Source organism: Lithobates pipiens, unplaced genomic scaffold (genome assembly GCF_037356315.1).
Source record: "Lithobates pipiens isolate NorthernLeopardFrog02 unplaced genomic scaffold, aLitPip1_a1.2 Scaffold_3, whole genome shotgun sequence".
NCBI classification, from domain to species: Eukaryota; Metazoa; Chordata; class Amphibia; order Anura; family Ranidae; genus Lithobates; species Lithobates pipiens.
This window is the reverse complement of record NW_027507790.1, coordinates 509,798-536,181: the sequence shown is the minus strand read 5'-3', so window position 1 is coordinate 536,181 and position 26,384 is coordinate 509,798. Positions and strand designations below refer to the sequence as shown.

Sequence of the window (26,384 nt, the reverse complement as noted above, 5' to 3'; positions counted from 1 at the left end):
TTTTTAGGACATTCTTAGAAAGTTTAACTTCACTACTTTAAGATTTGCATGCATCCAAAAACAGAATGGTGGCTTCAAATGAAAGCTTCTCAAACAGGTATTTTCTTCTTTAAGACAAGCTCCTTTATGGTGATTTTACCATTTTTTTTCCTTAGTATGATGTTCACTGTAGTTTAAGATATTATCTATAGCAATGCCTTTCCTATAAGGCTTTCTATATTTGTTGGTATTCCATTGCCTCAGCAATTTTAGGAAATTAGTAACATGCTGTACAATTCCTACTTAAGCCACTAAGTTCTGTAAATTTCCTCTAAATAGTGAATAAAATCTTTTTGCTGGAAAACTTTCTCCTAAAAGAAATGTGGTATTTCGATGTCACAAAAATATTATCATTTAAAAATCTATAGTCCAACAAGAATCTCAAACCAGCCTATCATTTAATGAACAGCCCCAGGTGCATGCCATTCCTAAATCATGAAAAATAAATAAGCTGGAGAACCCAATGCTCTTAATTTTGGGAAGACTAAAGTGTATGCATACCATGTAGCATTATGTCTAATACACCATGACACAGGCTGAAATCCACCATTAAATACCTAGAACAGGGTGATATACAATCCTTGTCAACGGACTTCCCTAAGAGCAGGTTCACACAGGGGCGACACGACTTCCAGGACAACTTTGTGAGGCAACTTACAGACGACTTGAACATGACTTAGACATGACCTGGGGCGACTTACATCACGACTTTAAGTCGCCCCAGGCCAGGCGACTTTTGCCGTGGCCAATCAGATAATGAGCTCTGAAGGGGGAACTCCACGCCAAATTTAAAAAAAAATGGCATGGGTTCCCCCTCCGAGAACATACCAGGCCCTTAGGTCTGGTATGGATTCTAAGGGGAACCCCTCACGCCGTTTTTTTCAGAAAATGTTCCTGTACTACTTCAATCCGACTTGTAGGCGACTGGTACCCATTGATTTCAATGGAGGTCGCTTCCAAGTCAGATCTCCGTCAGAATTATCAGCTCTCAAGAGGTAACTCCACGCCAAATTTATGAAAAAAAATTTGGCGTGGGTTCCCCCTCCGAGAGCATACCAGGCCCTTAGGTGGTGTGGGGGTCCCCCCAGATCCATACCAGACCCTTATCCGAGCACGCTAAACGGCCGGCCAGGAAAGGGGGTGGGGACGAGTGAGCGCCCCCCCCCTGAGCCGCACCAGGCCGCATGCCCATAACATGGGGGTGCCTTGGGAAAGGGGGGGCGCGTGGCCCCCCCCACCCCAAAGCACCTTGTCCCCATGTTGATGAGGACAGGGGCCTCTTCCCGACAACCCTGGCCGTTGGTTGTCGGGGTCTGCGGGTGGGGGGCCCCCCCACCCTATGTGAATGAGTATGGGGTACAATGTACCCCTACCCATTCACCTGTGAAAAAAAATTAAGTCGGAAGAAGAGGGCGGCGGCGAATAAGAAAGCCGGGCTCCTCCGCTAGTAAAAGAGCTAGCAGAAGATAGCAGAGGAGTCCGGCGAGGAGACCCCTGAAGATGGAAGACCCCCGGAGCTGTGCAATAAACTATTTTAACCCTTGTGTGTTGTGTTTTTTTGTACATTTTTTTTTCACAGGTGAATGGGTAGGGGTACATTGTAACCCATACTCATTCACATAGGGTGGGGGGCTGGGATCTGGGGCGCAGCCCCCCTTCCCCAAGGCACCCCCCATGTTGAGGGCTCGCAGCCTGGTACGGCTCAGGAGGGGGGGGGGGCGCTCGCTCGTCCCCACCCCCTTTCCTGGCCGGCCGGGTAGCATGCTCGGATAAGGGTCTGGTATGGATCTGGGGGGACCCCCACTCCATTTTTTTGGCATAGGGGGTTCCCCTTAGAATCCATACCAGACCTAAGGGCCTGGTATGCTCTCGGAGGGGGAACCCACGCCAATTTTTTTTCATAAATTTGGCGTGGAGTTACCTCTTGAGAGCTGATAATTCTGTCAGAGTCGCCTCCGTATAGACGGAGATCTGACTTGGAGGTGACCTCCATTGAAATCAATGGGTACCAGTCGCCTACAAGTCGGATTGAAGTAGTACAGGAACCTTTTCTGAAGTCGGAGCGACTTCAGTAGTGTGCATTAAGACGGCTCTCATTCACTTACATTGATTTCTACATGTTGTCCGACCTGAGGCGACTAGGGGCGACCTGAAGTCGGATCTGAGTCACCCCTGTGTGAACCGGCTCTAAGTTGAGATCTCTGAGGATGAGCTTCTCCGGGTGTCTTTTCCAATTCTGTCATGGAGGAATATGAGCAGGGCCGGCGCTACCACTAGGCGAAGTAGGCAGTCGCCTAGGGCGCACTACCACCTAGGGCGCAACTACGGCCTCTGCCCAGTGTGAGCTCCTCTTCTGCTCTCTCGCCCCCCCTGTGGTGTTCCACCAGCGCCACCAATCCCCCATGTTTCCCGCTGAGCGCCCCCACCGTAGTCATCTCACAGCGCCGCCCCGGGACTCCTTTGCTCCAGCCTGTCCCTCTGGAGCGGCGCTGTGTGTCTGTGTGAGTGCAGCGGAGGGGCGGGGCTCAGCTTCGAGAGGTCGGTCAGCTGACCTCCTGCATGGAGCTGGGTTGATGGCGCTGCCTGGCCTGGTCCCGGCGGGAATATGATGGAGGCGGAGCGGATGGATGGCGCTGGTGTGGCCCCGGCGGAGCGGGTGGACGGCGCTGGTGTGGCCCCGGCGGAGCGGATGGATGGCGGCGCTGGCGTGGCCCCGGCGGAGCGGATGGATGGCGGCGCTGGCGTGGCCCCGGCGGAGCGGATGGAGGCGCTGGCGTGGCCCCGGCGGAGCGGATGGATGGCGGCGCTGGTGTGGCCCCGGCGGAGCGGATGGATGGCGGCGCTGGTGTGGCCCCGGCGGAGCGGGTGGACGGCCCTGGCAGTGCGGAGGAGTCGGAGAGGCCCGGATGATGGTCGCTGAAGGAAGCATCAAAGAGCAGAGGTAAGGAGGAGAATGGATCCATTGAGCTGTATGGAGGGGGTTTGTGTGTGAGTAATGCAGGAAGTAGGAGTCAGGTAGGTCAGTGTGATGTGTGTCAGTGTCATGTCAGTGTGGTGTGTCTGTGTATGTGTCATGTCAGTGTGATGTGTCTGTGTATGTGTTATGTCAGTGTGATGTGTCTGTGTATGTGTCATGTCAGTGTGATGTGTCTGTGTATGTGTCATGTCAGTGTGATGTGTCTGTGTATGTGTCATGCCAGTGTAATGTGTCAGTGTATGTGTCATGCCAGTGTAATGTGTCAGTGTATGTGTCATGTCAGTGTGATGTGTCAGTGTATGCGTCATGTCAGTGTGATGTGTCTGTGTATGTGTCATGTCAGTGTGATGTGTCTGTGTATGTGTCATGTCAGTGTGATGTGTCTGTGTATGTGTCATGCCAGTGTAATGTGTCTGTGTATGTGTCATGTCAGTGTGATGTGTCTGTGTATGTGTCATGTCAGTGTCAGTATATGTGTCATGTCAGTGTGATGTGTCTGTGTCATGTCAGTGTGATGTGTCTGTGTATGTGTCATGTCAGTGTGATGTGTCTGTGTATGTGTCATGTCAGTGTGATGTGTCTGTGTATGTGTCATGCCAGTGTCAGTGTATGTGTCATGCCAGTGTATGTGTCATGTCAGTGTGATGTGTCTGTGTATGTGTCATGTCAGTGTGATGTCTGTGTATGTGTCATGTCAGTGTGATGTCTGTGTATGTGTCATGTCAGTGTGATGTGTCTGTGTATGTGTCATGCCAGTGTGATGTGTCTGTGTATGTGTCATGCCAGTGTGATGTGTCTGTGTATGTGGCATGCCAGTGTGATGTGTCTGTGTATGTGTCATGCCAGTGTGATGTGTCTGTGTATGTGTCATGCCAGTGTCAGTGTATGTGATGTGTCTGTGTCATGTCAGTGTGATGTCTGTGTATGTGTCATGCCAGTGTGATGTGTCTGTGTATGTGTCATGCCAGTGTCAGTGTATGTGTCGTGTCAGTGTATGTGTCATGCCAGTGTGATGTGTCAGTGTATGTGTCATGCCAGTGTGATGTGTCAGTGTGATGTGTCATGTCAGTGTAATGTGTCGTGTCAGTGTAATGTGTCGTGTCAGTGTAATGTGTCGTGTCAGTGTAATGTGTCGTGTCAGTGTATGTGTCATGTCAGTGTATGCCTCAGTGTATGCGTCAGTGCCATTGTATGTGTCAGGGTATGTGTAGGTGTCAGCGTGATGGTCAGTGTAGGTGTCAGCGTAGGTGCCAGGTGGGTCGGTGTAGGGGTCAGTGTGATGTGAGTAGTGCAGGAAGTAGGAGTCAGGTGGATTAGTTTATGTGTCAGGGGGTCAGTGTAGGGGTCAGATAGGTCATGTGTAGCAAGGGCAGGGTAAGGTGGAGTCATGGGCGCAGCCGGGGGGGGGCGGCAAAATTAGGTTTTCACCTAGGGTGTCAACGATCCTTGCACCAGCCCTGAATATGAGATATGACCAGAAGCCTTCACGGCACACATAACGGTACTGTCTAAACTGGACAATGATTTCACATACTGTGGAAGTCATAGACCAATCTCCTTGCTCAACCTAGATATAAAACTGTACGTCGGGTTACAGAATGCTAAATGCCTTACCTTCCTCCCATGATGGATCTCTCCTGATCAGGTGGGTTTCATCCCTGGTAGGACACCTACTTCCTAGTAAAACATTCCTTTTTGACACTCTCCCCTAGCTTATGTACACAAACAACCTTAGCCTACGTTATTCTTGTCACCAGAGGCCACTTTGAGCTGAAGCCAGTACCAGAGCAATCTTCTCGTCAGCCGGGGATGGTGAAGAAGTGGGAAAATCTTCAGTGAATGCCAAGACAGGGACGCAGCGGGACAGCCGAGGGGACGCTTGCGGAGCATCAGTGGGTGCCAAGACAGGGACCTAGCAGGTCAGCAAGGGTAATACTTGAAGAGTATCTGTGAATGCCAAGCCAGGGACTCAGCAGGGAAGCGGGAGTGATGCTTGAGGAAGATACTGAGCACTAAAGTGGAAGAGCACAGGGGATCCTGTGGCTCTTGGATCTGAAGTCTAGTGAAAGTGAAGTAAAGTGAGTAAAGACCCACAGTGAGTGACTGTGGAGTAAGTGGAGAACTGTTTGTATTGCCAATAGTTGAATACAACTACCTTTAGTAACTGCTACAAGATTGTTGCCAAGGGAGACAGCGATTCTACCTATACAGAAGTGTTGTCCGGCTGGAGGCCTTCACCTGTATAGCTGTCTTCCTATAGAAGTCTCGCAGTTTGACAATTATCATTGCATCTACTTAAGGGTGTCCTGGCCCTAACCCTCTCTCCCACAGTTCTGTTCAAGAAACAATAAATCTCTTTGCATTCAAAAAGTGTCTGGTGCCCACCTTTTCATCTTGCAGTACACCCATCATGCCTTGTAACCCACTCTACACAGAAGGATGTCAGCTGTCTCTGACTCTGGAGGTCACCATTAGGCCTCTAGAGGTCCCAGACTTTGCTACATTTATATAAAGTGGTTAGTGCTATTTTTTTAATGGTTTATTTTTCAGGCTCATATCATAAATTTTATTATAAAATGGTGGTCTCACACTACACTTACACATATGCACAAAAAAAAGAGAAAATTTAAATTTTTAGTTTAATTTTTTTTTTACACTTTGTTATTTGTTTTTCGGCTGCCAATGCACATAAATGAAACACAATATGGATACGCAGAATTTTTTACAATGCAGTGCACCACAATACATAGTGCATTACTGTGCTGTGTGCACTGCATTTGTATTGTCAATGTCTTGGTGATTGTGATCACAAAAGTGTGTTTCGACCTATAAGGCAATGCACCATGTGCATGTAAGGGGGCTTGTGATTGTTGTGTGTTCCAAACTGCTCAAAACCCCACCCTATATTTCCTTGGATATGACAACAACACACCTGCTGAGCCTTTGCTTTCTCATGTCAAACTCCTGGCCGTAGGCTTGCTCATGACATTCCTGGCCTTAGGCCTTCATATTAGAGAATAAGGCAATATCCACACAAGTATTGCATTTTCTACACTTTACTGGAACTTTTTTGGAACAATAAGATGTTAGTACAGCGATCTCCCCTGCTGCTATTGTGTTCTGACAGGGAGACTGCCCCCCCACCAGAACACTTTTGTCAGCCGGTCGGCAGATCTTTTTTGGCTTCCATACACCCTGGCTGAATGTCGGCCAATTCTATTGAACTGGGTGGCATTCAAACTGTGTTTACTAGGCTTAAGTGTCAGGTGTATGATTAACCAATTATAGCATGCAGGTGCTAATGGCCATCAATTTCATATGTAGATTGTAACACAGTCATTAACTGAAACATAAACATCTGTGCAGGAGGCTTAAAACTAGGTGAGGAACAGCTAAACTCTGCTATTAGGCTAGGTTCACACCATAGCGATGCGGGAACGCCGCGAATCCGCAGCGTTTTCCCGCATCGCATGCCTCCCGCCGGCAGTTCACACTGCCCTATGCGGACTGCTGGGAGTGTCAATGAAATGTTAATGACACCCCCAGACCAGTCCGCATATCGCAGTGCAATCTGCAAACTCGGACAGGAATCGGATCGCATGGTGTGAACACCCATGCGATCCGATTCTGCTGCGGACCAAAAAAAGGGTCCTGTGCGAGTTTGCGGCGGGTGCGATGCGAATTCAGCCATACTATCTGTATGGCTGAACTCGCATCGCACAGACAGATCGGATGTGATTTGCACTGCAGTGCGGTGCGAATCACATCCGGATCTCTCACCCGCAGCGATGTGAACCCAGCCTTAAGGTGAGGTTGTGGAAGACAGTTTCATGTCACAGGTCATACACAATGGAAAGACTGAGCACTGCAGCAAGACACAGCTTTATAAGGTAGTTAACTCAATCAACAAGGTTTCTCCCAGGCAAAGATTTCCAAGCAGACTGGGGTTTCAGGATGGTTTCAGGATTCAAGCTCTTTTGAAGAACCGTAAATGTAGTGGTCAACCAAGGAAACCTAATGCAGAAGATGAAAGACAGATCATCCTTACTTTCTTTCAACATTGGAAGATGTCCAGCGGTGCCATCAGCGAAGAACTGGAGGAAACCAGTGGGACCCAGGTGCACTCATTTACTGTCTAGAGAAGCCAGAAATTAGATGTTTTGAGTCATATGCTGATCTCTTTTAGAATAATTTGATCCTTTTGTGTTAAGTTCCCCTGACGAAGGGACGTACTCAGTCCCGAAATGCGTTGGCCCCTTGGACCACTACACGGAACCAACTACAGTCTTTTACATACGCTGTTTTTATTGGTTTGGTGATGTTATACACCATTGTTTTCTTGTCTACGTATGTTTAAAATAAAAGCTATATATTTTAAATATTGTGTCGAATGTTGCCATTAAAGTCCCAATAGTGCTGGGGGGTACTCTTTGCTCTATACTAGAGAAGCCAGAAGTGGTCTTCATGGATGAATTGTAGCCAAAATGCCATACCTCCAAGGTAGAAACAAGGATAAGTGACTCAACTATGCATGAAAACATAACAACTGGGGTGCAGAAAAATGGCAGCAAGTGCTCTGGACTGATTAGTCAAAATTTTAAACATTTGGCTGTAGCAGGTTTCATTTTGCTCACCCAATGTCAAGATTTTTAGAACAACCTACCTTCCAAGTTTCTTCAAAAACTGTGTGCAAGTATACCAAGAAGAATTGATGCTGAAGGCAAAAGGTGGTCTCTCCAAATGTTGATTTGGTTTGGATTTCTCTTTTATTCATTTATTTTCATTTTGTTGATTCATAAAAAAAAATGATTAGCACTTCTATTTCTGAAAGCATTCTTAATTTACAGCATTTCTTCACACCTGCCTAAAACCTTTGCACAGTTGTGTTAGTGTGTTAAAGTGTAACTAAAGGCAAACATTTTTAAAGATTTGGTTAGAGTGGAGAGGGATTAAAACACCTGTCAGGTTTCAATTGTTGTCTGTGCCCCCGTTAGGCTCGGTTCACACAGGGGGCGACACGAGGCGACACGACTTGCCGTGCCGCGACCTGACAAGTCGCCCCCGTTCTGTACTACGGAACCGTTCTAAGAGGAGCAACTCAAGCCGCTCCGACTTAGAAAAAAGTTTCCTGTACTACTTTTGGGCGACCTCGGGCGACTTGCATTGACTTCTATACAGAAGTCATTTGCAAGTCGCCGCTGAGGTCGCGGCAGGTCGCGGCGCGGCAAGTCGTGTCGCCTCGCATCGCCCCCTGTGTGAACCGAGCCTTAGGGAGATTCCCCTCTCTATTGATCTTGTTTACCATTATCATTGAAAGTAAAAAAAAATACCATATTTTGGTACACCAGAACAGTAATAGAGTCCATAAACAGTCCATAAACGTAATAGTCCATGAAACATCCGTGGGTAGGGAAGAAGGTTTATGCACATATATATGTTTCTAACAAGGATATGGTAAGCGGCAGCTATCCTCAGTGTATAGCCAACTCTGTTGAAGACAAGAAGGAGGATAAAAGGGAAGTGCCACTTCAGTGTAGAGGTTAACCACTTAAGGACCGCCTCACGCCGATATACGTCGGCAGAATGGCACGGCTGGGCAAAAGCACGTACCTGTACGTTGCTTTTTAAGTGCCCAGCCTTGGGTCGGGAGCGTGCCGCCGCCGGCACGCTCCCAACCCTGTCCTGAGCTCCGTGACCGTGGCCGCGGGACCAGCAGACCCGATCACCGCTGGTGTCCTGCGATCGGGTCACAGAGCTGAAGAACGAGGAGAGGTCTGTGTAAACAAACCTCTCCCTGTGCTTCCTAGTGTGGCTGTCACCGATATTCTGTTCCCTTTTATAGGGAAGGACGATCAGTGACGCCACTGCCCCCTAGAGGTTAACTCCTTCACTGCCGGTGTCATTTACACAGGAATCAGTGCATTTAAATAGCAAAAATGTGTCAAAAATGTCCAATGTGCCCTCCATAATGTCGCAGTCACAATAAAAATCGCTGATCGCCGCCATTACTAATAAAAAAAAAATATTAATAAAATGCTATAAAACTATCCCCTATTTTCTAAACGCTATAACTTTTGCGCAAACCAATCAATAATCGCTAATTGCAATTCTTTTTTACAAAAATATGTAGAAGAATACATATCGGCCTAAACTGAGGAGCCTTGCGCATGCACAGTAGATTTCCTGGCTTGAAGCCATAAGGCTTCACTGCTGGGTTCCCTTACTTGCAAAGGAGGTGGCATGCACCTGACAGCTGATGGAAACATCAGCTGCGGTGCCGACATCGCTGGACTCCAGGACAGGTGAGTTTCCGATTATTAAAAGTCAGCAGTTGCAGTATGTGCAGCTGCTGGCTTCTAATTTTTTGCAGTGGTGGGCGGACCTCCGCTTTAAGGTTTGCAAGTTTCTAATGTTAAATTTAAAGTCAAGTGCTGCACAAAGGGGTTCATTTACTAAAGCCAAATAGGCCGTGCACTTTGCAAATGCAGATGCTCCAGAGCTTAGTAAATGAGGTAAGGCTTCGCTTTGCAACGAGTACCCAATCACGTGCAATGAAAATAAAGCAGCATTTTTTCTGGAACATGATTGGATGATGGAAGTCAGCAGAGGTTCTGCTCATTTACTAAGTTCTGGAGCAGCTGCACTTGCAGAGTCAATTACTACACACAGTTGGCTTTTCATATCAGCTCCTGTAGACAAGTTTCTCAATGGCTGCTTTCACCTCCCTGTTCCTTAAGCAGTAAATAATTGGGTTGAGAAAGGGTGTCACCACTGTGTAGACAACAGAGACCAGTTTGTTAGAATTAATAGATTGAGCCTTACTTGGTCTAGCATACATAAAAAGAGTGGTTGAATAAAGCATGATGACAACGACCAGATGGGAGCCACAAGTCGAAAATGCTTTTTCGCGTCCAGTTGAATTTCGAATTTGACAGATAGCAGACAATATACACAAATAAGAGAGGCAAGTGAGTAAAAGTGGCACCAAAAGAATAACCAGAGCAAGAATAAAGTCTACAAGTTCTGTTAATGTCATATCTGTGCATGCAAGATTAAGTATAGGTGACACATCACAATAAAAATGGTTGATGATTACTGAATGGCAAAACGTTAGCTTAGAGATAAAGTAAATCTTTAGAAGAGATATAGCCAAGCCAGTAAGCCAGGTAGAAAGAGCTAGAATAAAGCAGAAGTGCCAGTTCATTATAGTCTGGTAATGTAAAGGATTGCAGATTGCCACATATCGATCAAATGCCATAACAGTTAATAAAACACATTCAGTGCAGCCCAGGTAAAGGAAGAAAAAAAGCTGGGACATGCAACCAACATAAGTTATTGTATTATTTCCATTTAGAAATATAGACAGTAATTTTGGGACAGTGACTGTCACATACCATGTCTCAAGGAAGGACAGATTCCCCAGAAAGAAATACATTGGTTTATGTAATTTGGGACTGTAGCAGATTATTATGATGATAAAAAGGTTTTCTACAATGGTCAAAATATACATGAAAAGAAATATGAAGAAAAATAGCATCTGAACAGGAGGGGAACTGGGGAACCCCAAAATAATGAAGGTACTGATGACATTTGTAAAATTTCCCTTCACTTCCAACTCCAAAGATATCATCTGGAAGAGTGTAGATTCAAGTAATGTATCAGGATTCAGTATAGCTAATATTGAGGTAAATTGCAGTCTTTTTAAAGAACCAAAGCTATTCTTGTACAGGTCTTCCTCAATTGTTTATTTGTTTGCTTATCTGTCACATTTAAGTGATTCAGATCATCTAAGAAAATTGTTATATTATACAAAGATAACCCGAGTATATTCAAAATGCATTTTTAAATGATGATTTCATTATTAAGGGAAAAAAAGCTGTCCCCACTTGCCAGGCCCTATGTGAAAAAGTAACCCCCCACCCTTGCAAAATCATGAATGGATTGTGATTAACCACTTCCCACCCGGCCAATGCACATATACGGCTGGGTGGGAGCCGTCTACTTCTGATAGGACGTTCAGGAACGTCCTTCAGAAGGAGCGGGATCGCGTGCGCGCGTGCCCGCGCAGCGGCGCGATCCCGATGTGCTCGTGTCACCCGGACACGGCGCATCTCAGATCGTCAGGAGGGCTCTGTGATTGGCCCTGCTGATCACATGACGGCCATGTCCAATCACGGCCATCATGTGATGTAAACAAACAGCCGGTTGCTAGGCAATTGGCTCCTCCTCTCCTCACACAGGAGTCATCGCTGAGGAGAGGAGAGCAGATCGCTGCAGCCGGCTGATGATCAGTGAGTATGAGCTGTTTTTTACAGCTTTTTACTCACTGATCACCAGTCTAGTGTAAACACACAACACACCACACAGTATAAACACAGTCCCCACATATGTCCCCAAAACACACATGTCCCCAAAACATACATGTCCCCAAATAATAAAAACACATGTCCCTAATAATAAAAACATGTCCCCCACATATGTCCCACTAAAATCACATGTCCCAATGATTATCTGCACACATATGTACGTGATCACCTGCACACATATGTACATGATCATTTGCATACATATGTCCGTGATCACACAAACCAATTATTATACACTTAACGGAATTTTTTTTACCAAAAACATGTAGCAGAATACATTTTGGCTTAAATTTATGACAAAATTTGATTTTATTGGATTTCTTTTCAAATAGAAAAAAGAAAATATTGTTTTTTTTTTCCAAATTTCCGCTTTTTTGCGCTTATATTGCAAAAAATAAAAAACGGAGTCGTGAATAAATAACACCAAAATAAAGCTCTATTTGTGCGAACAAAATGATAAAAATTTCATTTGGGTACAGTGTAGCATGACCGCGCAATTGTCACTGAAAGCTCTAGAGCGATGAAAGCTGAAAATTGGGCTGGGAAGGAAGGGGACGAAAGTGCCCTGTATTGAAGTGGTTAACCATATTATTTGGAAAGCTGTCGAATTAAGAAATCACTTAAATAGAAGCTGTCTGAAAATGTGTAGCACGCTAAAAGATTTCAAAAGGCAATACACCATTCTGGAATCTAAAGAAATTCAAGAACAGATAAGAAACAAAGTAATTGCCATGTATCAGTCTGAAAAGGGTTACAATGCCATTTCTAAGGCTTTGGCACTCCAGCATTCCACTGTGAGAGCCTTTATCCACAAATGGAGAAAACTTGGAACAGTGATAAATGTTCTCAGCCTACCAAAACTACTCCAAGAGTAGAATGACAACTCACCCAGGAGGTCATAAAATAACCCAGGATAACATTTAAAGAACTGCAGGCCTCATATGGCTCAGTTAAGTTTAGACTAGGCAAAAATGGCCTCCAAGGTAAAGTTCCAAGTGGAAAGCCACTGCTGACCAAAAAGAACACGAAGGCTCATCTCACAATTGCCAAAAACATCTTGACTATCCCTAAGTCTTTTGGGCAATTTGTCTGTGAACTGATGAGACAAAAGTTGAACTTTTTGAAATGTGTGTGTCCCATTACATCTGGCATACAACGAACACAGCATTTCATAAACAGAACATCATACTAACAGCAAAACATGGTGGTGGTAGTGTGATCATCTGGGGCTGCTTTGCAGCTTCAGGACCTGGAAAACTTGATGGAACCATGAATTCTGTGCTCTAACAGAAAATCCTGAAGGCAAATGTCCGCCTATCAGTTTGTGACCTCAAGCTCAAGCACTTGATTGCTGTTGTTGCTGCCAAGGATGGAACAACCAGATATTAGGTTTAGGAGCAATTACTTTTTTCACATAGGGCAAGGTTTAGTTAAATTGTCATTTAAAAACTGCATTTTTTTATTTACTCGTGTTATCTTTGTGTATCATTAAAACTTGTTTGATGATCTGAATCAAATTAGTGTGACAAAAAAAAAAAAATCAGGAAGGGTACAAATACTTTTTCACGGCACTGTATATTGGATAGAGTTGGGAATGGTTAAATCTCAATTGAACCCTTTTTATTATACTAAAGCATTTAAAGTAAGAACTAAGGGCAAAACATTTTCTATTCAAGATAGATTGGGAGGGTTGTAACCCCTCTCAATTTTTTTTTGTCATGTCTGTCCCATTGATGAGATCTCAGGAAATCTCAGAGGAAATCTCTCCAAAGTGAGGGAATCCCTGTTTATCACCAGAACTTGTGTCCCAATTGGAAGATTTCCCCTCTATTTGTGTTATGGTGACAACCCTAAATTTGGGAGTTTCTTTCACTTTCACTTTTGGTGATAATGCTCATCAGGACAAATAAAGAGCGTGAATCTCCCTAAAAGAGACAAAGACAGCAATGAAAACCTGACAGATGTGCTAATCCCCCCCCCCCCCCCCCCATTCCATTCAAAACAAAAAAAAAAGATTTGCCTTTTTTTTAGAAAAAAAAACGTCCAACTGCTCATAAACGTCAATTTAGCAGGAGCAATGTACATGAAGACTTAGCTGCATGATAAGTAGATATCGGCCTTATTTATCATTTTTATATGTACTATTGTGCTGCAGTTATAATGTCACATGCTTGTAGCCTGCTGGAGATCCAGAATGCTGCTTAACAAAAAGCACAGAGCACAGAGGTCCGTAGCTCCCTGAGCTGTGCTGTTAATCTGAGCACTTTTCAGGGGAGCATGCCAAACCAATAGAGATCTGGACTTTTGTAATCTGTATTAAGCAGTGGTCTAGATCTCAAGCATTCTGGGCATTTTAACACATACTGCAGCACAATAGTCCATTAACTAAGAATAAAATGTCCACATTTATTTCTTTTCATGCAGTCTGACTGCATTACGTTAAAAAAATGATGCTTCAAATAGGCTTTAAACATTTGTCTGCTTTATTCTGAAGTCTTTGCATCATTGGAGAATATAAACATTACTTCTTGCTCCATAGACACGAGAAATGTAAGATGAAATTTCTGTGAAATAAGGCAAATCCCCTCTAAGGCAGTTGACACTAAAACAAGTATTCCCATAGGAAGTTGTCCCCAACTAAAAGTTTTATCCCTCACTTTTGGTACTAGTGTTAATGGTCACCGGGACAAATACAAAAGGCAAATGTCTCCATTGGACATGCCCACAACAAGAATAATCTGACAGTGATTTTAACCCTTCTATAATCTATTCAAAAAAGTTTGAGTTTTAGGTACACTTAAAGTAATTGAAATACTAGACAGGTTAAACTGCAGACACTGCAATTGACAAAATCCCCAAGAAACATTGCAGAATGTTTACTCCCTAGCTAAGAAACAGCAACTGCATGATGAATCAGTAGGCTGGCCAGTGATTTAGCAACTCAATAGGGAAAGTTAAGTGGTCCGTTGGCAATGGTGGCATCTGGGTGCACAGCCTTGGGAAAAACCTAAGTTAGCTGGGCTCTGAAAATGGCATAGAATTGCTGCATCCTTTCTTTTTCGTGGATGGGCTACAAAAACTGACCCATTTTACCTGTGCACTAGGGGTCTACGAGGGTGGCAACCCAGTAGTCTTTAATCTTTGTTGGAGAGTAAAAGAAAAATTGGGAGGAAGGCCTCAAAGAGATCCCTCAGTTTATGGACAGTATATGTTCGGTACCTCATCCTGGAAAATAGATTACACAAATAACCCTAAAATGCTAGATTGGGATAACTTTAACTGTACCAAATGGGTAAAAAAAAAAAATATCAAAAAAGTTTATTTATACAAGTTTAAAATACAGGACATAGAAATGTGTACATGTACCACAAACCCCACTGCCATAGGGGATAAGAAACTCACTGTAGCTTCGATGTAGTTACACTTCACGGGTCATAGCCCGCTTCTTCAGGAAAATATATTGTAGCCGAGCATTAAAATAAGAAATGGACTTCTCCCCTGCCCAAATGCTATTGCACCATTCTTGTCTTCCCAGGAAGCTTTACCATCGCTCTTTGGCACAGCATCTGCTCAATGCAGCGAAAATGTGCATTCCTGCAGTCTGGAAATCTAACTCCCCCCCTTCCGTCGCTGACTGGATCGCTAGAGTGTCTAAAATTGCCGAAATGGAAGAACTAATCCATCAATCTAATGATACCCCAACTAAATTTTGGGAGACCTGGTCTTGCTGGCATCACTTTCGAGGTTCGGATGAGTGTCTGAATCTGTTAACAGGCTCTCTTCCGCCCTGAGGTGGAGAGCCTGGTGAATACCAATTCTTCTTATGTTTTTTTTTTTTTTTTTTTTTTTTTTTTTTTGTGTTTTCTTTTTGCCTCTTTTTGCATATTGGTTAATGGTATATTGACTGTCTCTTATGAAGACCTGAATCTTCTGAAGCTTTTTTTTGAAGGTTTAGGACACTTTTCTTTTTCCCTTGCCTACTGACTGGGAGTAATTCTTTCATCTTTTACTTGAATATGACTTTATGGTCTTTTCCACTATGATTTAGACTATTATACATTTGGCGATTTCAAGCTACTGTTCCTTTTTGTTTTATAATATAAGGTCAATGTGTGCTTTCTTGTTTTCATTATATTTTGCTCTTCTATGTAATGTGATTGTATGTTATTGAATACTTTCTTCAATAAAAGCTTTTTGGAAAAAAAAAAATAAGAAATGTTGTAAACATTAATTTTAGTCTCATTTCATCAATAAATGTAATGGCTCAATCATTTATCGCCACATACCTCAGAGTTCATACAGAGACATAACTAGAGTCACAATATATGGTCCTCCTACAGCCAGCCACTGCCAACCCTCCGCCCTCCGGTCATATGGGGTAGTCCACAGATAATTCTTTAGTGATACCATGCTCCCATTTACAATTGCAAAAGAACATCTAGAAAAATATCATATAAAAGTTCCCTAATACCAAGTGTAACTGATAGGATGTAATACATCCAAACAACACTATGTATACAGTTACTAGGGCAAAAAGATAACCTAGTGTGGGATCCATTAAAATAAAAAACGACACCCTTACTCCCCAGTTTAAGAAACACATCTATTAACCCCCCTGGCTGTATTCCCGAGTCTGGCTCGGGGTGAAAATTCAGTACCATTAGCGGTAACCCCGCATCGCTGGATCCAGGATGAGCTTACTTACAGTGACAGTCCGCACTGCGAGCGGCTTGTCCTCTGCTCGATGTATCACATCGCTGGGCTCCATTCCCTGAGAGCGTTGCGACACACGGCGACGGAGAACGGCGCCAAATTTAAAAAGTAAAACACACACTATATATACAGTATAATGTAATCTTACAGATTACATTGCTGTATGTAATTATTTCACATCCCCTTTGTCCCTAGTGGTCTGCCTAGTGCCCTGCATGCAGTTTTATAATATAAAAACTGTTCTTTCTGCCTGGAAACTGGAGATTGTCCATAGCCACCAAAACTGTCTCTTTACATCAAAAGAAGTTTTAGACCAGCTAGAAAACAGTGATAATAAATTAGAATCACTCGCAGAATTGAGCGATATCGATTTTTGAGGAGATCCGTCATCAAATACTGAAAAGTAATGACAGTGACAATTCTGCAACTGAGCAAATTTCTGTGTTTTTGATTTGATTACATTATTGAATCATTTTTATTATTATTATATTATTATTTGGTATCATTATTTATAGTTATTTATTATATTATAATTTATGATTAAATTTTTCAAACTTTATCATACCCGGGATATCTGCTAGACTCTGGTTTGGACAGATTTAAGTGAGTAATTCGTAAGAATTACAGCACTACAATATAAAACTCCAAATTTTCAGGCAAAATAATGGTACTGCTTTCAGCACCTAAAATCTGAAATAATCATACCGCCAGGGCAGTTAAGGTTTATCTTACTGCATATGGTTGTTAGCAGTAGCAGGGAAATTACCTTCAAGCCTTCTGAAGCCCTCATATAAAGGGACAAATGTATCCCAGAATTGAATGTACATACAAGTACATCCAATGTCAAACACTTACCCACAATTTTTGTGGTGTTGGATCCGCTAGCCTTGTGTTGGATGTATACAAATGTGAGAGCAGGTATAGTGCAAGATGGCAGAACAGGGGTCCCGCCGGTTGTTCCCTTGGGCCAGGCTCAGATGACTCCTCTACCCCACATGCAGTGAAGAGTCCTAAGTAGGGTGGGGACTGTGCCCACCTACGAGCACTCGGAGCATCATGGTCACAGCATCCCAGGGCTCTCAGCCAACTGGTACACTGCGGGAACAAAATAAAATGGTTCACCATCTCAACAAATTGTCAGAAGCTGCCAGTGTCGAAAGACCACCATGGATCCTGCCCCTCCATGAGGAAAAGCTCCACTCACTCGCCAAAAGGTAGAGCCAAATAACCTGGGCCACAAGCAGAGAGGAGGGCCCAGCCATGGAAACACATATGTGTCCACTGAAGCTGGCCCGCTATTCAGTCCAAACAGGGGACCCCACTATCATCCAACCCGGGATGGATCCCCACACATCACCCACATGACAGACCCATAAATTGAGGAGGGAAAGGATCAGGCTGTGCAAAAGTACTCACATGTAATTATATATATAAATATATTTGCAGAAAATTGAAGACCCGCTCATCTCCACAAGAGGACAGTGGCTGGCTGTTTACACATTGGAAACCATATACAAATAGCAATATCATATAAACTTAGCCATAAACATATACAAAAAAAAAAACTAAAATGCATGGCATACAACCCTTCCCTCCCCCCTCCACATCTATCTCTCAGACTCCCCTTCTTCCCTATAGTTTAAAGCATATACAGTCCTTGTATCCTCCATTATTAAGAATACACTATACCAACTAAACTAAATATATGCATACATGTATCAGAGAAGGAAATCAAGTAAGCAGGAAGCAGGAGAAGTCTAATGAAGCTTTAAAAAAAAGCTTTGAAACTTGTTGCATCATTAACCCTGGTGACTGTGTTGCCCCCAAATGGTGAATCCATCTGGCCTCCCTTTGTAGGATCAGGCCACCCCAGTGCCTCATCACTCATAATTTGGCGTTCCCAACCCCCCAGGTACAGGTTAGCGTATGATGGGGCACAGGAGGTCCCCATCGACACTCCCTGTACCTGGAATCGCCAAAAAGAAGAAAATTGTTATGCAAGATGAACTCAAGGAGCGCAACAACAAACTCACTGTATAATTTTTGATCGGTATTTCTTTCTTGTAGGAAAGACTTAACCATCGAGATTCCCCTGTTGTGCAGTATGCTACTGTACAATGCTTCAACATCGACAGGTACCAACCACACTCCAGGAGGAACATGGGTATCATCAATGAAATGTAAAAGGTGGATTGCGTCCTTTATATAAGAAGGCAGGGATATAACATGGAGGCATAAATGTGTGTCAACTAAGATGCTGCCATTTTCTGTTATACTACCTCGCTCGTAAATTATTGGTCTACCTGTTTTATAAGATTTATATGAACTTTGGGTAATGGATAAAAGGTTGGAGTTTGTGGCCAATCTTTTTCCAAGAAACCCCAAGTGATTTTGGGGTAGTGCCTTGTTTGTATGGAGAGTACCACATCAGCAGCTGTTCAGCCAGTGGCAAGAACACTTGTGTAGTATGGGCCTAATTAAAGTGGCCAGGTGTGTAGGCAAACTCTGCAAGACACGAGTCCAATCAATGTCATCTTATGTTTTTGGGTATCTTCACTTATGTAACCAAAATCTTACCTACACAACACATAGGGGTCGGTGTATGAAAAGCTTGCTGAATGAATGGAAAAAACAACAGCACAGTTCCAATGAAACCTGTCAAATTCTGTGTTGTATAATATAATTATTTTCTATGATCTTATTCGCCATCTATTGGCCATAATGCATTTTTTTTTTAAATACCTCAAGCATGAAAAAACTGATTATGGCCACTTCATGGCTCTAACTATTATATGACATAATCATTTTACGCAGAAAACAATATGTTTTGTTGGAGTAATGTGGATATTTGTCACATTCGTTCAGCAAACTTTTTATACATAGAGCCCTTTGTGTTTTAATTTTTTTTGTTTAAATATACTTTACTTTCTACATTTTACATATATTGGGCATATTTTTTTTTTTAATGGTTGAATGGAAACAGGAAACAATAAACATTGTGTGAAAACCAAACATTATTCAATTAAATTCCTTTGAAAAATGTAAAGTCTATCAAACCTTTAACAAAGTCTATCAAAATGTCTGGATACATTATTAAGTGCTTTAGGACTAGTAGCTGTGCATCCCTTATGATCCAGATTATTTTTACAAAAAAACTATTGGCCTATTGGTCAGCCAACAATTTTGTCATTATTTTTATCAAAGTGTTTTTTTTTATATTTCAGGGGTGTGAAAAGCTTTGCATTTCAGGGCTAGTATCATTTTGCATTCATGTTACAGACAATCTAAAGTAAGTAACATAAAATGTATTGATTTTTGAATCCTGACAAGTTATAAAACAATTAGTTGTTAAAACAATTACCGGTAGTGTTACTACAATTACAAAGCACACAAAGGACCCACTAATCATGGGGTACTTTGTCAAAGTAAGTGGGCTTAAGCACCATATAACAATATGGTGTGACCAAATCCCCATATTTTTTTTAAAATGTTCAGGTGTTTTAAATAGCCTTGCAGGAGTTAAATGCCATTTTTTATTTATTTTCACAATATGAATCAAAGGAATTGATAACATATAAACAATACAACATTTACATATTAACCTTATCAAAAGCAATAAAGAAGTATAACTATGGTTAGCAGGGGAAGGAATTAGATCCAAAGAGCATTCGCTAAAATACTAGCATGTGAATAAGGCCTAACTCTAATGATCACTGCACAAGGCTTATGCAGGGACCACGGAGGCACCATCTGCTCTGACTGGATCCTTAAGGACTTGTTCACATGTGCGGTGACCTGTGTTTTTCCACACTGAATAAATGCAGGTCACTCCTAGAAAACATAGAAAACAATTGTTTTTTTATGTGCCCCATTCAAGCCATGATGCTGATGTGATGTGCAGTGAGGTGCACTGTGGAGAAATGCAACATGTCACTGCATTGCAGCACAACACATATGACACTATGGGGGTTATTTACTAAAGGAAAATCCACTTTGCACTGCAAATGCACTTTGAAGTAAATTCACTGTAGATCCAAGGGGGACATGCAAGGAAAATAAAAAACAGCATTTTCGACAGCACATGATTAGATGATAAAATTAGCAGAGCTTCCCCTCATTTCAAATCTATGCCTCAGATTTACAGCGACTGCACATCCAAGTGTACTTGCAGTGCAAAGCAGATTTACCTTTCGTAAATAACCCCCTACGTGACGCTTCAAATAAAGTTAAAAAGAGAAAGAAGTAAGTGTGATGTGTGGAAATGCCTACTGGAGCTCATATTGACAGCTGTCAGCATGGTAAAACATTGCGTTTTCCTGTTGTGAACCAAGTGTTACAGATTAGGAATCCAGTTGTCATTTACAGATGTTCTGGAGTTTTACGTGAAATTATCCAGGATCATTATATAACATGCAAGGTTTTTATGTGGTTACAATGTAATAAATGTACGGAATAAAATGCTTCAATATAAACCTAGGGAAAAAAAGTGTGCTATGTCCATATTTCAAAAGAAATTCTCCCTTATTTACTATATTAAATTAGGATATTGGACATTGACTCCTACCTGCCTTTCAAGTCTCATAGACATAACGGGGGGGGGATTTACTAAAACTGGAGAACTCAGATTCTGGTGCAGCTGTGCATTGTAGCCAATCGGCTTCTAATGTCAGCTTGTTAAATTCAGCTTTGATAATAAAACCTGAAAGGTGAATGGTTTCTATGGAGAGCTGCACCAGATTTTGTACACTCCAGCTTTAGTAAATCCCCCCCATGTATATTTTGAAACAGTATACATGCTAATTGATTGTTCACCATCAAAATAATCACAATAATACATACCGTATATAAAAACATAAATATAAACAAAAATGTAAAACATTGCTATGAAACATAAATGTAAAATTATTTTTGCTTGAACAGCTTATACGGCTTATTTTATTTGCATGACACATCTATACAGTTTTCTTACCTGTCATGAATATAACTTGAAATGTTTTAAGCAAAATACCAATGTATTTGAGAGTTTGCTTGTGTGGACAGTTAATAAAATGTAATTATCTAGTATTCTTCCTACTACACTGAAGTAATACAAATGATATACGGTATGTAGAAATGATGAGATATAACTGTTTATTTAAAAACAGAATCAACTCATTTCTGGCTTATGTTATATAGCAGCTATAGACTCCCATTGTGGAGAACATGTCATCTAGTTTATCTCCAACAATCCAGCCATGCAAGGTCTTATGGGGTACTTTTATAATCACACAAACCATCTCTTTCTGAAGTTATGTGCTGACTTTTCCCAGTTGACCAAGTCTCAGCTGAATAACTTAGCCTTTTTAAACGTTATTCTCATAATATATTAAAAATAAATATAAAACTTTAGTGTTCACAAATATGGCCATGTATTGACACAGGTATACTTTTTAGGACATTCTTAGAAAGTTTAACTTCACTACTTTAAGATTTGCATGCATCCAAAAAACAGAATGGTGGCTTCAAATGAAAGCTTCTCAAACAGGTATTTTTTGTCTTTGAGAAAAGCTCCTTTATTGTGGTTATACCATTTTTTTCTTAGTATGATGTTCACTGTAGTTTAAGATTTTATCTATAGCAATGCCTTTCCTATAAGGCTTTCTATATTTGTTGGTATTCCACTGCCTCAGGACTTTTAGGAAATTAGTAACATGCTGTACAATTCCTACACCAGCCACTAAGTTCTGTAAATTTCTTCTAAATAGTTAATAAAATCTTTTTGCTGGAAAACTTTCCCCTAAAAGAAATTTGGTATTCTGATGTCACAAAAATATTATAATTTAAGAACTAAAAATCTATAGTCCAACAAGGATCTCAAACCAACCCATCATTTAATGAACAGCCCCAGGTGCATTCCATTCCTAAATCATGAAAAAATAAATAAGCTGGGAAATCCAGCACTCTTAATTTTGTAAAGTCTAAAGTGTATGCATACCATGAAATCCACCATTAAATACCTAGAACAGGATGATATACAATCCTTGTCATCTGACTTCCTTAAGTTGATATCTCTGAGGATGAGCTTCTCCAGGTGTATTTTCCAATTCTGCCATGGAGGGATATGAGATATTACCAGAAGCCTTCACGGCACACATAACGGTACTGTCTAAACTGGACAAGGACTTCACATGCTGTGGAAGTCATAGACCAATATCCTTGCTCAATCTAGATATAAAACTTTACGTCAGGGTACAGAATGCTAAATGCCTTACCTTCCTCCCATGATGGATCTCTCCTGATCAGGTGGGTTTCATCCCTGGTAGGACACCTACTACCTAGTAAAACATTCCTTTCGACACTCTCCCCTAGCTTATGTACACAAACAACCTTAGCCTACGTTACTCTTTTCCACTGCTGCAGAGAAGGCACTTGATTGGGTAGACTGGGTCTACCTCAGGTCACTCTTGAACATCTTGGCCTCAGTTCTAAAATGCACCACTTAGCCTTAAATGAATCATTCAGTCAACTTGTTACACAATGCAATAGCACTCGTTAGGATTTCCTCCCACCACCTTTGTTGATTGCCATTTCTCTAAAACCACTCCACTCTATCAGACAAAACCCTAATATTCACAAGATTCAGATACGTGAACAAACACATAAATATGCTGCGTTTGCAAACAACATTCTATTTTATATATACCAGCCACTAGTATTTCTCTCTAATCTGATGAAGGTATTATCTTTATTTGGGAACATTTCAACCCATTTGTAAAACATACACTCCCTAGAGAAAGTCCAAAGGCACATTCCCACCTTAAAAAAATAAAAAATAAATCAAAAACTTGAAGTATTTAAGGATTTGCCCTGTATTAAAAAGAGTGATTTTGCGCTGTTCAAAAGGATGAATGGAAGATTTGCAAAAGTAACAGGATCAATTGGACAGGATTTTCAGCCCGAGGTAGTATAAAAGATAATAAAGTATAGTGAAAGAATGGGTTGCTAATATTTAAAGAAAATATAATGAAAATTGTAGCAATATTCATATGGTGCAAGAAATGGCTAGTGGTGCCTTCACCTTCTAAACAGTATCAAAGTGCACAGTACAAAACATAACCTCTGTGCAAAAAAGAAAATATGAAACTTAAAATATGTATTATATACACAAAAACTTGCAAAATCTGCAATAAAGTGTGAAGTGTCACTATCTAGTATATTAAATTCTAACAATCTGTATACCAAACTGGTGTGCAAATGGTGCTCACGTGCAACACGTGTGCAAAATAATTCACATACGTAAAGGAAAAGTATGTAAATATCAACACAGCGCCGAGCTCGTTTGCTTACATCAATATGGACCGCCTATCCTGTCCCTACGTGTGACGTCACGATCACATGACTTTATCAGGGATGTCACGTGATCGTGACGTCACGCGTAGGGATGATATAGGCGCTCCATATTGATGTAGGCAAACGAGCTCGTCATTAGTAGAAGATAAGTGTTGTTCCTTATTTTTAATGTGGGTGCCTTGTATATTATTTAATAAACACGCTGTTGGCTTTTAAATACTACACTATATGATTTACTCCCACTGCTGCTGAGAGACAAAGACGTTTTAAAGAATCCTTGGGGTCCAGATATAAATATCACCCACTCAGATCCTGGGACATGGGGAGAAGGAGGTGAAACAGCCAGTGCTTTAACATATGCGGTTTTGCACTTTTGGAATAATTTATGCCGTTTGCACATGGGAAATATTTAATGCATGGTGGAATATCAGCAGTTGTATATACCATTTTACATGAAGAGGATTTTAAAGAAATAGACTGCTGTTTTAGTGATACTACACTTGTCTGTGCAGACTGGAGGACTCGCATGGACTAAACGTTGTTTTACCGTTAGCACTATTTATTGTGTTGATATTTACATACTTTTTCTTCACGTATGTGAATTATTTTGCACAGGTGTTGCACGTGAGCATCATTTGCACAACCGTTTGGTATACAGATTGTTAGAATTTAGTATACTATATAGTGACACTTCACGCTTTATTGCAGATTTTGCACATTTTTGTGTATATAATACATATTTTAAGTTTCATATTTGCTTTTTTGCACAGTGGTTATGTTTTGTACTGTGCACTTTGATACTGTTTGGAATCTGAAGGCACCACTGGCCATTTCTTGCACCATATGAATATTGCTACAATTTTCATTATATTTTCTTTGAGTAGTGGCAACCCATTCTTTCACTATACTTTATTATCTTTTATACTACTTCGGGCTGAAAATCCTGTCCAATCTATCCTGTTACTTTTGCAAATCTTCCAGTCATCCTTTTGAACAGCGCAACACCACTCTTTTTAATACAGTGCAAATTCTAGTGGAGACGGCTTGATCCACAATTGGTGTTTGCAGCAGTTCCCTCCCCCTCCTCCCTCTTTTACTCTTGTGTTCTGTACATGGCAGCACGAGAATAATTTCCTATTACACTATTTAAGGATTTACTTCACCCTTCTCTTTCCCACGTAATGGATCTATGCCAAGCTAACTACCTACCTTTACTGAATCAAATCCAAGGAGCTCTTCAAGAATGCTCCTCCCCAACACATCCTCCAGAAGGTCCTATTCCTGTTCTAAATTATCCCAATGGGTGTATCTCCAGTATGCACAGCTCAGTGTACATTATCAGCATACTTTGGCCAAACCAGAATAAATGACTCTGATGAGGTCATCCTCCACTTGCCAATCAAGAGGCCAAAAACCCAGTATCTGGAGAGAAGATGACAGAGGTCATTGAAGGATGTGACTTTCGCATTACTGGAAGGTGCAGATAAGTATACTGGGAAGTTTGGTTCCACTTTAAGTAATGCAGTCCTTCAAAATATGGCTACTCTTCACCCATACCTCGCAACTGTCTCATCGTTGGTAATGGGACCAGCATAAATAGCATTAAACTCACCCTTATTGCCACTGCTAGATCATACCTACTTTCTTCTGGGTCTCATGGACCTTCAGTTTCATACTTGGTCTCTAGACCATCCTCTTCTCCTACACTGTGTGGTTTAAAATTCAGCAATTAAAAACTCTGCAGGAACTTGGGGGCCTGAGTCTAATATCAACCATGAACACAGAGATGTTATAGGTAGGTTCTCCTCCTATCTATCACAGAGTTTATTTAAGAATGCCTACAACTCTCTCCACTTCCTTTTTTCTTAGGGATCGCCAAAGGCTCTGTCATCGGATCCCTTCGATTTTCTATCTACACCCCTCCCTTGGTCGCTTGATAAACCTCCATGGCTTCCAATACCATCTCTATGCTGATGATACCCAAATCGATCTCTACACCCCACTTTACCCTGTCCTCTTGCATTACTAACCTATTAAGTGACATATCAGTATGAATGTTACACCACTTCCTCAAACTTAATCTTTCTAAAAATCTTATAATATTCCCTCTGGCCCATGCCCCCTCCCCTGACCTCACCATCAAAATAAATAATACAACTATCAGTCCCTACCCTCATGGACTCTGACCTGTCCTTTCAGCCCCATATCCAATCACTGTTCAAATATTGTGAATGTAACCTCTTTAATATATCCAAAATGCAACCCCTTTAAACCAATGAAACCACCAAACAACTTATTCACTTACTGTTCTTCCAAAGACCTCATGCTCATCTCTTCAACTTCTACAGATTCTCTCCCATTCTCTGGAATGTTCTACCCTAATATGCCTAGATATCTCCTACTCTGTCCACTTTTAGGTGATCTCTGAAAGCTCATCTCTTCAGGGAAACCTATCCTACCTTCAGCTAACAATTGAATTTCTCCCATCAGAATTACCTTTTGTTCCACTTGACCCTCCCTATTAGATTGTAAGCTCTCAGGCTTTAAATTGTATCATAACTGTACTGTCTCCTTTTATAATATAACGCACTGCACTGTTGGTGCTATATAATTCATGTATAATAATAATATTAATAATAAGCTCAATTATCTTAACTCACACAAACATTACCAAAGCCAGTACATACCCTAAAGGAGCTGAACCATATTTAACTCATTCAGTCATCCTTCATGCATTCTGCTAGGGGTGTATCTCAATTCTATAAAGCTCTCTTATATATAGTATGATCAATCTACCCTGGAGTACTCTAAAAAAGGGCAACAGATTCACATGAGCAGATATCTTAGACCAAAAAGATACAATTCTACTAAGCTTGCATGCCTTCTCTTCCACAGTGGAAGTACCGTATTTTTCACTCCATAAGATGCACCCCCCCCCCCCAAAAATTGGGGGAAAATGT

At 41.7% G+C, this 26,384-nt stretch overlaps 1 protein-coding gene across 1 annotated transcript; it reads right to left on the bottom strand.

The window, feature by feature from the left end:
- Positions 1-9,461: 9,461 nt before the first annotated feature.
- Positions 9,462-12,383, bottom strand: LOC143939926 (olfactory receptor 6B1-like). The gene has a single exon (XM_077461017.1). It carries the CDS (start codon positions 10,644-10,646, stop codon positions 9,699-9,701), a length of 948 nt encoding a protein of 315 aa, XP_077317143.1. The 5' UTR covers positions 10,647-12,383; the 3' UTR covers positions 9,462-9,698.
- Between the last annotated feature and the right edge of the window lie 14,001 nt (positions 12,384-26,384).